Genomic DNA, 11,650 nt, shown 5'->3' on the forward strand with positions numbered 1-11,650 from the left:
ATTGGGTGGAGGAGAGAGATGAATGAGCTCTGGAGCACTTCTCCCTGTAAAGAACAAGCTCCAGATGGATAGTTGCGGGGTGGTTGTTGGTGTCGGCTAACCGACCTCGGTCGGGACGGGAATGACGAATGAGGTCACCCCCGCTGCTCCGGGGAACCATTGACCTGAGTCACGTGAAATCTGGGGACCCCAGCTGTCCCGTTTTGGGTAGGGGTCAAGCTCGGACCTTGTTGATTCCTCAGGTCTCAAAATTTCTGTGACATCCGGCCTGTCAACCACACCTGTCGACCTCGCCTGTCTCAACCTCCATCTTGCTCGCACACCTACGACATTGACCTTCTCAGGACAGTTTTTCCAAAAGATGCTCCCTGGAACCACCGAAACCATGTCCTCCGCAGAGAATTCAACCTTGCCCTCCAGGACCAAATGAACATGTTTCCTCGCAGCTGACGCTTGACCGGTTGCTCTGATATTCGTCCCGCGGCCTGGCTTCAAACACCTTTCCCACCTCCCGTCGACACACGACATGGCCTTGGGATCACGATGCTTTGGCAGCCTCGCAGTCTAGATTCCAGGCTGACATGTCCCTCCTTGATCTCCGTCTTCCTTCCGTGGCAAGCGAAGTGATCCGCACCCGCATAACCGATTGACGCCGCGCTGTCATGGCCGCGGCCACTCAAGGCCTCTGTTGGGCGCAATCTCAGCAAGCCCATGGCGGATGCGATGCGTCTCAGGTCCAAGTCTCGACAGGGCGATAAGCTTGGATCTGCCCTATCGGCGCGGCGCAGTAGTCATCTCGAATTATCTTGCGGTATCTCGGGACAATCAAGGCGCGACCGTATCTTTGGCAGCTTGGAAACCACACGTGTGACGCTTGGGATTAGCACCAGCAGAGCCGCTATCAGTGCGGGCTCCACACCGAGGCGGCAGTGACGAGGTGCATTTCGGCGGGGCCAGGACAAAGGTCGGAGACGTGGTGGGAAAAGTAGGCGACGGCGATGCGATTGGAACCAAGCAAGTCTAGAGAAGGCGTCAACAGGCAGGCTGAATGACAGGACGAGCGTGGAGGATTGGGCGAGTCAAGGGCGGGGCCAGTGTTGGGGCCGGGATGCCTGCACCGCCGTTTATCGCCTCGCTCGCTCTTTTGCTGCGCGCGCGCGCCCTCGTCGACGCCCTCGATTTCCCTCTCCATACGCCCATGCCTTGGTCCATTTTGCCCTCGCTCGCAGTCCTCAGGCCTGTTCACTGCCTTTTACTGCACCCTCGCTCCATTCGCAGATAACAAGGCAGCGGCTATATGGCAGAAGCCATCACGATTCCTTCACCGTCCGTCTTTCTCAGCTCGCCGGTGGAGTCCGCTTCATCTCACCCGCCCGTCGTCGCAACGACATCCACCACCACCAACCCGTCCACCACGCCGCCCCCCGTCGCCTCCCCAAAGGAGGCGCCTCGTCGCCGTTCTCACGCCCCCAAGCCAAAGCCCGTTGATGCCGCCCCAAATCCTCCCCCAAACGGCGTCACTAAGCGCAAACAGTCCAAGAGCAGAAACGGTAACCTTGACCTCATGCTTATCGGCGGCGATAAGCTGCCCCACCTCTCCCACTTCACTCGACGGAGCCACCACCGTCCTCTCTTAACCAACCAATCGCTGACGAATTTGGAACAGGATGCAGCACCTGCAAAGCCAAACGGCTGAAATGCGATGAGACCAAGCCGACCTGCCAGCAGTGTGCTCGTCGCAGTGTCCCCTGCGGCGGCTACAAGAAAGACTTCAAATGGCGGCCCTTTGAGGAGGCTAGCTTCACCGGCCCAAAACCCCCGCAGCCGGCCAAGCAATCAAAAGGTACAATGCCAGAGGTGTTGAACCCGCTCTTGACTTTGTTGCTCAAAATCATGCAGCATCCTCCCCGCCGAACGAAGCTCCAACAGTTACCGCAGCGAACCCTCAGAGCCCTCCTGTAGCCGACGTCTCGCCGCAGACATCATTGCCAAGCGATGTCCGCTTCGCTCCTCCTTTTGCCTCTTCTCAGCAATCGGCTGCTCCTGTGCAGCAGTCGATGCTGGAATTTTCTTTTCCCACCCCGGGCGCCTTTCCCCCGGGCTCTTCTCCCATAGCTGCTCGTCCAGAGCCAGCTGCCATTGATCCCCTTGAGCCGGGGTCAACTACTAGTACCACGAGTATGTTTAATGATGCCGATACGGTCGACACTGTCCCATCTGTAAACACGGCAATTTCAAGTCTGTCGTCCGGACAGTCTCCACGCCTAGTGGACCTGCTCTTACCAGGAACAGATCCAAACGCGCCGCCGCACGAGTACATGCCCTGGGAGGCCCAGTTTCCCGGAGCCGACGCCATGTTTCCTCATCCTCCCTATTTTGGCCATGGTCCAAATGTCATGGAGGACGACGGAGACATTGAGGAGATTATGCGCCCGCTTGCTTCTCACGGAATAAATCCAGACCACGAGGCCTGGGTCATGCGCCTTCCAACTCCTCTGCCGTCTGGGGACTTTGGCCGGACAACTCCAAGACCCCCTGAGCCTTTTCCGGCCTTTTTGCATGAGCCACGTGTAGCTATGGACTCGCCGGAAATGACGGCCATGCTTTTCGACAGACAAACCTGCGGAATCCTTTCACTCAAGAATGGCCCATCCGAAAATCCATGGCGATCTCTCATTTGGCCTCTTGCCCAGGACTCTCCAGCTTTGTTTCATGCCATTGCATCCATGACGAATTTCCACATGTCAAAGCAGAATTCTCGTCTTAGAGTTCTCGGGATCGAACACATGCGCTCCAGCATTGAACACCTCGCCACTGGGATTGGAAGTATGCATTTAGATGCAGCGATTGCGACGACGCTCGCACTAGCTTTTGCCGAAACCTGGGATCAGCAAACTTCAACTGGAATTGACCACATCAAGGGCGCCAAAATCTTGGTCCAACAGGCGCTGGCTCGTCACCAGAGAGCGCCGTCGCAAGGCGATAATCTTGCAAGATTCAAATTTCTCTGCAACACGTGGGTTTACATGGACGTCACTGCTCGCTTGACGTCCATGGACGATGACGAGTCAAACGACTTTGACGCCATCGCCTCGTTGTTTGCCGGTCCTTTTGAATTTGAAGCACAGCTTGATCCGCTGATGGGCTGTGCGAGTACCTTGTTTCCCATCATTGGCCACGTTGCCAACTTGGTCCGTCGAGTCCGTCGGAGTGAGAGCAACTCACCGTCCATCATTTCGCAGGCCATGGAGCTCAAGACGCAGCTTGAGGATTGGGTTCCGCAGGCGTATTTTGAAGTTCCAGAGGACCCGACGTCGCACATTCAGCATAGTCTGCAGACGGCCGAGGCGTACCGATGGGCAACGCTTCTCTATCTTCATCAAGCGGTCCCTGAGATTCCCTCTCTTTCATCAGCCGAGCTTGCCAAAAAGGTGCTCATTTACCTCGCGACCGTCCCTCTCACTTCACGCGCAGTCATTGTCCACATCTACCCGCTCACCGCGGCGGGCAGCGAGGCGACGGGCGAAGACCGCCAATGGGTCCAAGACCGCTGGGAGTCCATGTCTACACGCATGGTCATCGGCATCGTCGACCGATGTCTCGACATTTGCAAGGAGGTTTGGGCTCGCCGCGACGCATACGAGGCTCGTGTACGGCCACGAATGACGGTGGCCACCAAGAGCAGCAACATCAAGGGCTCCATCAGCCCCCGAAACGACATGCTCGACGAGCCGCTGCGGTGGAACGAAAACTTTGTCGGTGACCGGCGCAACCGGCGGCCGACGGGCATGGGCCGCTTTGACATGTCGATGCCGCTGAATGCCGAGAAGCCGCGGGCCAGCGCAACCGATGCTGGCAGCGGGCTTGAGGACCGAGAGTATACAGTCAGAGGCCGATTGCATTGGCTTGGCGTTATGAAAGATTGGGGCTGGGAAGGTGAGTCAACACGTTGACATGTTTTGATGTTCTCCACTGACATTGCCGCAGTCCTTCTGGGATGAGCCTTGGCATCTTTTCACATGCTTTGATCTTTCCGTTTCGTTGATGGTTGGCGGATGCGAGATGAATGATGAGATGGTTTCTTCTCTTCGGTCGTCATGAGCTTCTGTTCTCCTACGATTCTCACACCTCGCGACCTCCTATCCCTTTTCTCGGCTTGTGTTACCCCTTTTTCCTCTTGGGAGCCTATGAACTTGCTCCTTGCAGCAGACATGGCGTTGCGCTCTTCAGTGTCATTCAACGTTGTATTTCCGTTTCTCTTGTATCTTGACTTTGGCTGGTTTGACGACTTGGAACGGGATTGGACGAGATGAGACGATGCATGGATCGATCGATCGAGCGAGCAGTGGATGGATTCGCGGAATCTGGCGTCGACGCATGGGTCGGGTGGAATGGCTTGCTGGGTCGAGGAGCGAACAGCGGAATGAATGTCCGGGTGATGGATAATCAAGATCTCGAGGTAGCATACACAGGAGTTTTTGCCGTCGTCTTGACCGAACCGACTGACTTCGTGCATCGAGGCACTGTTAGCGCTGAGCCCTCGACTGGTTTGACCGCGGGACCTGGGATGGACTGGGCAAGAAAGCAAGACCAGAATGATACGGGCTCGACCAGCGCACATATATATCCACGCACCAAGTCGTCCTCGTCATCCTCACGGCGCTCACCCGTCAGGCTCAACCACCTCCTTCCCTGCCTCTCAGCCATCCCGCCCGTCCCTTGAATCCCTGTCCCAAACAGACGGCCCGGTTCGGTTTCCCTGAACCTGGCATTCGCATGCCGATAACAGAGCGGCGGTCCAGCGGCCCGGTCTTTTGCTCCTTTTGTTGCCTAGCTCCTGTGACATGTGTGCTTGGGTGCGTGGATGGGAGGGTGTTTTGGCGGCATGAGGGCCATTCGTTTGATGGATTGGCAGGTCGCTGAGAGGCCGACAGACAGGTAGGTTGATCGGCAGGTTGCGAAAGGCTTCGTCATGTAGATCCAGCAAGAGGTTGCGGTGGTCGTTGCAGCGTGAGGTGATGCCCGCGGGACTGGATTCAAGTCGCTCGCCATCTTCCCCACTGGCTTTCGCAAGAACAAAGGAAGGAAGCAACGCAGACCAACCCAAGGAGCGACCAGCTCAAGTCAAGTCAATCTACCCCCAGAGAGGGGATGAGGTGACATGACCCCATGCCGTCGTCCGAGCACGCGCGCAGGCGGGAAAACGCTACTTCTCTTGGCCGAATAAAACAGAGCGTGGATGGTGTCGCGCGGTTTGGCTGCTCGATGGCGTGAGCCGGGAGAGGGACGCGTGCCTGCTGCGGTGCGGTACCGGCGTGCTGTGGTTGGTGTGGCGTGACTTGCGCTGCGCTGCTGCGTCGTATGCGTGCCCGGGCTGCACGATGCGGATGCGCGGGAGACGGACTGAGGTGACTGGATTCGGATTGCGAGACGCGTCGGACTGTGCGTAGCTGGGAGGGAGATGCGGAGTTGAGGTCGAGCAAATGTGGTGTCTTGCGGGTTGTCGTCGTCTGAAGTCAGGAGAGAAGTTGGAGGCAAAGGACGAAGAGCTGGCTGATAGGTACGGACTGGAATAGTCAGATAGGTACGCGATACGAGCCGTTCGGTTGTTGTGATTGAGATTGTGACACTGATTGTGATGGATGGGATCCGAGGAGTCGATAGGTACTGGCACGGTTCACGATGCATTCTGGGATAGGAAGCGAATCCATCAGAGACGACAAGGGGCGAGTCCAGAAAGATAAGACGTTGGTTCCAGAAATGCAAAAGAACCCGGGTGCATTCTAGACAGAAAGAGACCGCCAGCTGCGTGTATGGAAAGTTTACAGGGTCATCGTGCGTTGTAGATGCATGGATTCTCTGGCTCAAAATTGCTTGCTCGAGTTAGCTGGGTGGCTTGAGGTGTGCCTGATTTACGGCGCAGCTATCAAATCGCTGAACTCCGACAGCCCCCCAAAACAGCAGTTTTCGCTCCCTCTTCATAAACTGTGCCTCTTATTCCCTCGGTCTCAGCTTCACGCCTTCGTTTTGCTAGCACCCACATAGTTCGAAGTTGCCATGTCATTGCCAAGTCGCCGACCCTGCCTCCTTGGATCTTATTGCCCAAATTAGGACGCGGATTGCGTGTTCCGCGCAATGAAACGCATCGTGAAGGAATTGCGGGCGTGGAGCGGGGCTCTTGGCAGTTCGAAAGCTTCAGTTCGAGCAAAAAACGGAGGACGAGAAGGTTTTTGGCATGGAGTTTTCAACTGGTTGTCGAGAACGGAGGCGGTCGATGGATGACGGCAGTATTGTCTTGTCGGCGCTGAGGGAAGGAGCAGTGGTCCTCGATACTGGTAGAGAGAAGAATGAGAGATCTCACCTGCGCTTTTCACCTCACGTTCTTGTCCATAACTTCACTTCTTTTTTACGATGGCACCATCGTCATCCGTTGCCCTGGTCGAAGCCAGGAGCTATGACGCCACTACCACAGCTCGAAGCTATAGCCACGTCCGCTTCATCCTCTTCCAATAAAGGCAAGGAGCTTGGGCCCTCGGCCGAAAGCTTCAGAGCTCCCGCTTATCAGACCCCTGTCCGGGAGGAGCCGAAAGTTTGCCTTTTTGCCGTTTAAGGAATAAAAACCCCTTCGCCAGTCGCGGTCGATCTGCGAGCTAAAGCAAGAAGGATGGACGAATCGCAACGCCCTGGGAATCTTTGTGCCTTTTGTGTGACATGCGGCAAGCTGACATGCTGGTACGGCGGACGATGCTTGCGAGGACAACATGGTGCAATGCGTAGCCGGACTGACGATGTGCTTGGCTGCGATGGTCGTGAAGCTCGAGGACGGAAACGTCATGGCCCGAGCCATTGACTTTGGAAATCGAAAGATAGATAGTTCTTGAATGCCCACAAATCTGGCTTGTCGCGGGGGTTGTCGGTCTGGATGAATTGATATACTGTGCCTTTGGTTCTGCCAAGTGGCATGTGTGAGCGGGGCGGTTGGGACCGGCGACGTTTGTTGTAGCTTTTTTAGGTTTGTGTTCGCATTCAGGGTCCCGGAGTGGAGATGGATGTTCTTTGGGGTTTTTAATCCTCTTTTGAGTAAGTGGTATAGGATAAGGACAGTATATAGGTTTGGCTCGACGCGCCCTTTGAGTAGGCACATTCTGCCCTTCAATCAACTTTGACACTGCGTCTTCTTCCTCTTTGCGACTGCTCTTACAAGGTGTGTAAAAAATCTGGCACTGCGAAGGATGTTCAGCAATTGACTTGTATGGAAGCTCTCACCACCGAAACCTCTCGACACCACAAACCAAACACAATGGCCCCCATCGCTCTGCAGCACTTTCCCAAGGCTCAATCCGAGTTCAAGCCTCCTCTCATTGCCAACGAGAACGCCTTCCTCGGCGACATTGTTTCCAGGTTCGTCGCACTCTGTAAACGAGCGGCCCCGCCGGAAGTAACACCGCTGACAAGCTGGCGATAGCGAGCAAAACGACTCTGTAGCTCCCATCTCGGGCGGCATCTACCGCCTGGAGAAGGGCACCCCGCTTGTCTACGAGTACACCTACCACGAGATCAAGCTCATCATCGACGGCCACTTTTACATCAGCGACGAGGCTGGCAACAAGGTCAAGGCGGAGAAGGGCGATGTCTTCTACTTTCCCAAGGGTTCCAAGATCACTTTCACCACTGACGACTTTGGTGTTGGCTTCTTTGTCGGCCAGAGGAAGGAGGGCGGCGCATAAAGTCGTGATGTAGCTATGGGTAACGAATGAAAATGTTTTGAATCAATGCCAGAGCGAACACTGCAAGTGCTGTCGAATACACAAGCTGACTGTAAGCTTTGGAAGACTGAACATCGCGCGAGGCAGATATCGAGATGGCGATGGTTTGAACTGGCTCGGACTGGTCGCGTGAAGGCAGAGGCGAGAGCAAAGGGTTGGCAGCTGAAACAGTGAAACGCGCGCGCGACACTCGGGCATCAAGGTGCTCACATCGCGTCCGGCCCGAAAGGCGTTCCGCTGCCCGTCCCGCCGCCCGCTGCTGCTGTATGACACGTCCACCATTCTCCAACCTTTTTCCACACCACACACCTATTAACCTTACCGCTACATTCCTACAGTCCTACCGCCACCATGCCGAGTTCCATGCTTCAGCAGATCGTCGCCGCATCTGCCCTATCCGCCACCAGCAACGTGCTCGCCCAGTTCATGACGGCGCAAAAGCAAGGCGTGAGCTTCTCATTCCGACACCCACAAACAACATGATGCTGCTGAATCCAGCAACCTAAATCATCACAAACCTCGTGCTCACCGTCTGCCCGCACGCGTGCCACAGCAAGCACTGACAGAGTCTCGCGCTCCCAGCAACCGCTCGTCTTCGACTTCGCCGCCTTTGTCAAGTTCGTCCTCTGCACCGTCATCAGCACGCCGCCCAACGTTCTGTGGCAAGAGTACCTCGAGGAAGCATACCCAGGAAACACGCCGCCACCGTCACAAAACAAGGACAAGGAAAAGTCGGGCAAGACAAAAGATGAAAAGAGCAAGCAAAAACGGTCCAATGGCGCCGGTCCAGTCGTCGACGAGGGCGAGCGCAACTACTGGAACATGTTCATGAAGTTCTTCCTCGACCAGACCGTCGGTGCCTTCGTTAACATCGTCTTGTTCGTCGCGACCATACGCGCGCTGAACGGCAGCGGTAGTGACGAGATTATCGCCGCCATCAAGGAGGTGAGCTGCTTCCACCATATTCGACTGTCTACATCCATGCGCATTGGGCTGACTATTCCGTTGTAGAGTATGTGGCCAATCTACTCCGCCGGCCTCAAGCTTTGGCCTCTCGTCTCCCTCATCAGCTTTTCCGTCGTCCCCGTAGACAAGCGTGTCGTGTTCGGAAGCATCGTCGGTGTCGCATGGGGTGTCTACCTGAGCTTGGTCGCAGCCGAGTCGTAGACATTTGTTCTCCTGGGCGTTGTGCGGGCGCAACCTTGGCCTTGTTTGTCTCTGCTGTATAAGAGGATTCTCTGTGAGCGCTCGTACACGATAGAAAAGATATTTCCTGCAAAGAACCGGACCTAAACAAATTTCACCAGAAATGTAACATGGACACGGGAGTAAGTGCGAAGAGGGGCGTTTGAATTAGTCATTGGTCAAGAAAAGGGACACAACGACGGTGGGTCGCAAAGAAAGAGTGAACTCTGAGGTGGGACTGGGGTGCTTGAATGCTCCCTGTAGCTATCCTTCTACGAGCCCAACCAACGTCCCAGTCTCTCGGTGGCAAGGTGCTCGAATGCTTCCTGCCTACACACGTCTTGACTTGGTACTACCCCACCGGGCAATCTCCTCCACCTTAACCACCCCCGTCACGTCCTTTCATTTCCTCGTTGACCGTTTCCAGCTCACTGTTGGCCGTATCCAGCTTCTCATTCTGGGTTTCCAGGTCCTGATGCTTCGCCACCACCAGATTACACCGGGCCGTGGTTTCTACGGAGGATACGGACTCCATGGCGGCAAGCGGTACAACAACTTATGTCCTACGGAGTCGGCGGTTGGATACATTACTGCTTTCGTCCGGGGGGACTCGCATGCTTTTGACTGCTCCCTGAAAGCTGCACACGCACAGTGTGATTCGCGATTTCACAAGCCAAGGCCCCGGCAGACCGCCTCATTGTTCAAATCCTCCAAGGTGAACAAGTTCTCTTTGTCTTCTCCTTCCAGTGGATATGTGATGGCAAGCCATCGTGGGTCTTGAGGCGAATTCATGCTTTGAGGGAAGTCAAAACGCACATCCAGAGCCAATCGGACAGGGATGTCGCGCCAATGGAACGAGAATTTGAGCGTACAATCTTTGGTACGACACGCTCCCCAGATAACGTTTTCCCCTCTACGGAGAGCTGCCTGTCTTTGAGTGTCGCGAAGATAGTTGCCGAAATAGCTCTTGTTCTCTCCGTTATATTTCAACCTCGCGGTCCGGGAATAGCACAAATCCAGATTGATATCTCGCATCGACACGTGTGGGCATAGGGGGGTATCGTCGCCGGCCAACTCCTCAGACAGATTTGACAGTGAAACTAACTTCCAACTGAACCCCAAGTGTGGATACAGCTCGCGCATGTGAGAGTAAGATTTGCCTTCGTGCCCCCGCCAGCTTTCTTGGGTCAAAATGGTGCTGTTCATGTAGTCGTAGCCCAAATCCCCGTATGCGACTTTTTCACGGCATTTGGCACAATCGATTCGTCCGGGCGCGCGGTAAATGTGGAAATCGAGTCCGTACGGAGTATCAAACTCTCGGTGGTATTCAAGAGGTTCCAGAGGCCTTTTCATCGTATTGAAATCGACCGTCAAATGCCTGCAGAGGCGGAACACTCTTTGCTGGCCCCGGCATCTCCGCTTTTCGGGGCCTGCTTCGAGCTGCTCGCGAGTGAAAAATTCGGCAGGATGCCGTGTAGCGCATGGCTGGCATAGAAAAAGCTCTTCCCCATTGCGCATCAGCCCTCCAATTCTTCGCTCTCTTTCACAGAGTGTGGGATAAAGCTGCCGGATCATCCATTCGGTCATTTTCGCTTTTGCTTTTGCAATGGATTTTTCATCTGGTGAGACGTACTTTGGAGCTCCAAGTCGGTCGCGGAATGTCGAACATGTAGCTCGAATAGCAAGATACCCAGTAGCATCAAGATCTTTGTCAACCAGACACAGTAACTCGGTGGGTAGTCGGTATAGATGGCTCGATTCCAGGTTCTTTTGGTGGACGATCTGCTTCTGACTCGATGTGATGGCGACTCAGTTTGAACGTCCGGAGACTCCTTGTGTAGCCATTCGTACACTTCGAGAATCCCCGATCTGCACTGTTCCAGCAGGGGGACAACGAACGGACCGCCGAGGAGTTTGTGGAGGGTCCCGAGTAGAGCCATGGCGCCGGCTGCCGGAAGAATCAGGCCTCGTTATCCAAAGGAGTCAGAATTGATTGGTCAAAGGTCCCGCAATTTTTGGAGAAGGACTGAGCGTACCTCTATATATGCGTTGTCAAAATTGTTGGGGTTCATGGATACAGACAGGTTTGGTTCGCTTGCCAGTTGGAGCCGCAAATCTCCCACCGGAATCCAATTCGGTCACCGCAGCAAAAATGGCCCCTGTTGCCATCGTTTTACGAGCGGCGATGTTGAAGTCAACAGGACGCAAGGTGTTCGAATGCTCCCTAGGCACACAGGTCTTGATTTCGTCATTTGAATATGTAATCGCCTTGCCGCGAGACTTCTAGCAGTCATACTTCGTCGCCCATGTGGCAGATGCACGTTGAAACCCACTGAATAGGTCGATAAACAAAGGTCGATTGCTAATCGCGAATTTGCTGTACAATCTCTGCCTTTTCACGTGACCAAAGTCTAACCCGAAATGGCAATTTGAGCTACAGGGCGAAGGAAATGGGAAGCCGTATTGCAGGAAGACTCAAAGGAAGTTGTGGCCGTTTCTGTTACCACAATTGAAAGCCCAAATAGAGTCACCTGGCGTAGTTGACAGAGTCTTCAGATGGAGCATGAACAAGAAAGGAGTCTACTTTTCTCCATCGGCAAACATGGCCATTCTAGAGTCGGTGACGAGGCGTCCTTGTCTTTTAGTGCTGAATTTCCCAATTCAAGTATTCTCGTCGACTGACAGGAAATTCACTGGTA

General features: G+C 54.7%; 7 protein-coding genes across 7 annotated transcripts; 4 read left to right on the forward strand and 3 right to left on the reverse strand.

The window, feature by feature from the left end:
- Positions 1–1,510: 1,510 nt before the first annotated feature.
- On the forward strand, positions 1,511–3,935 carry BKA78DRAFT_236326 (fungal-specific transcription factor domain-containing protein; the record flags this gene model as incomplete). Its single annotated transcript, XM_066883852.1, has 4 exons — positions 1,511–1,550; positions 1,667–1,843; positions 1,921–3,755; positions 3,831–3,935. Coding segments are annotated over 4 exons (2,157 nt in total), but the record flags the coding sequence as incomplete, so codon positions are not given.
- Positions 3,817–4,872, reverse strand: BKA78DRAFT_120540 (uncharacterized protein). The gene is made up of 2 exons (XM_066882418.1): positions 3,978–4,872; positions 3,817–3,928 (listed from the first exon to the last, which is right to left on the reverse strand). Exon 1 carries the CDS (start codon positions 4,619–4,621, stop codon positions 4,016–4,018), a length of 606 nt encoding a protein of 201 aa, XP_066745619.1. The 5' UTR covers positions 4,622–4,872; the 3' UTR covers positions 3,817–3,928; positions 3,978–4,015.
- On the reverse strand, positions 4,873–5,728 carry BKA78DRAFT_120539 (uncharacterized protein). Its single transcript, XM_066882417.1, has one exon. It carries the CDS (start codon positions 5,686–5,688, stop codon positions 5,125–5,127), a length of 564 nt encoding a protein of 187 aa, XP_066745620.1. The 5' UTR covers positions 5,689–5,728; the 3' UTR covers positions 4,873–5,124.
- Positions 5,729–6,270: 542 nt separating this feature from the next.
- On the reverse strand, positions 6,271–7,442 carry BKA78DRAFT_120573 (uncharacterized protein). Its single transcript, XM_066882419.1, has one exon. The coding sequence runs from the start codon at positions 7,142–7,144 to the stop codon at positions 6,497–6,499; it is 648 nt and encodes a 215-aa protein (XP_066745621.1). The 5' UTR covers positions 7,145–7,442; the 3' UTR covers positions 6,271–6,496.
- BKA78DRAFT_294816 (uncharacterized protein) lies at positions 7,301–7,727 on the forward strand (the record flags this gene model as incomplete). The annotated part of the gene is made up of 2 exons (XM_066886404.1): positions 7,301–7,401; positions 7,466–7,727. The coding sequence occupies 2 exons, from the start codon at positions 7,301–7,303 to the stop codon at positions 7,725–7,727; spliced, it is 363 nt and encodes a 120-aa protein (XP_066745622.1).
- Positions 7,728–8,045: 318 nt separating this feature from the next.
- On the forward strand, positions 8,046–9,258 carry BKA78DRAFT_312019 (uncharacterized protein). The gene is made up of 3 exons (XM_066888263.1): positions 8,046–8,213; positions 8,349–8,711; positions 8,778–9,258. Exons 1-3 carry the CDS (start codon positions 8,118–8,120, stop codon positions 8,931–8,933), a joined length of 615 nt encoding a protein of 204 aa, XP_066745623.1. The 5' UTR covers positions 8,046–8,117; the 3' UTR covers positions 8,934–9,258.
- Positions 9,159–9,957, forward strand: BKA78DRAFT_312020 (uncharacterized protein). Its single transcript, XM_066888264.1, has one exon. The coding sequence runs from the start codon at positions 9,271–9,273 to the stop codon at positions 9,730–9,732; it is 462 nt and encodes a 153-aa protein (XP_066745624.1). The 5' UTR covers positions 9,159–9,270; the 3' UTR covers positions 9,733–9,957.
- Positions 9,958–11,650: the final 1,693 nt, after the last annotated feature.

The sequence above is a fragment of the Phyllosticta capitalensis genome (genome assembly GCF_038381095.1).
Source record: "Phyllosticta capitalensis strain CBS 128856 chromosome Unknown BKA78scaffold_4, whole genome shotgun sequence".
In the NCBI taxonomy this organism is placed as follows: Eukaryota; Fungi; Ascomycota; class Dothideomycetes; order Botryosphaeriales; family Phyllostictaceae; genus Phyllosticta; species Phyllosticta capitalensis.

What these genes read in the sequence shown, in the direction of transcription:
- BKA78DRAFT_120540 (XM_066882418.1), bottom strand. Translation starts at nt 4,621, where the DNA reads ATGTGCGCTGGTCGAGCCCGTATCATTCTGGTCTTGCTTTCTTGCCCA.
- BKA78DRAFT_312019 (XM_066888263.1), top strand. Translation starts at nt 8,118, where the DNA reads ATGCCGAGTTCCATGCTTCAGCAGATCGTCGCCGCATCTGCCCTATCC. An exon ending in TGACGGCGCAAAAGCAAGGC is followed by an intron (nt 8,214 to 8,348) that starts GTGAGCTTCTCA and finishes TCGCGCTCCCAG; the next exon opens with CAACCGCTCGTCTTCGACTT. An exon ending in TTATCGCCGCCATCAAGGAG is followed by an intron (nt 8,712 to 8,777) that starts GTGAGCTGCTTC and finishes ATTCCGTTGTAG; the next exon opens with AGTATGTGGCCAATCTACTC.
- BKA78DRAFT_312020 (XM_066888264.1), top strand. Translation starts at nt 9,271, where the DNA reads ATGCTTCCTGCCTACACACGTCTTGACTTGGTACTACCCCACCGGGCA.
- BKA78DRAFT_120573 (XM_066882419.1), bottom strand. Translation starts at nt 7,144, where the DNA reads ATGTGCCTACTCAAAGGGCGCGTCGAGCCAAACCTATATACTGTCCTT.
- BKA78DRAFT_120539 (XM_066882417.1), bottom strand. Translation starts at nt 5,688, where the DNA reads ATGCATCGTGAACCGTGCCAGTACCTATCGACTCCTCGGATCCCATCC.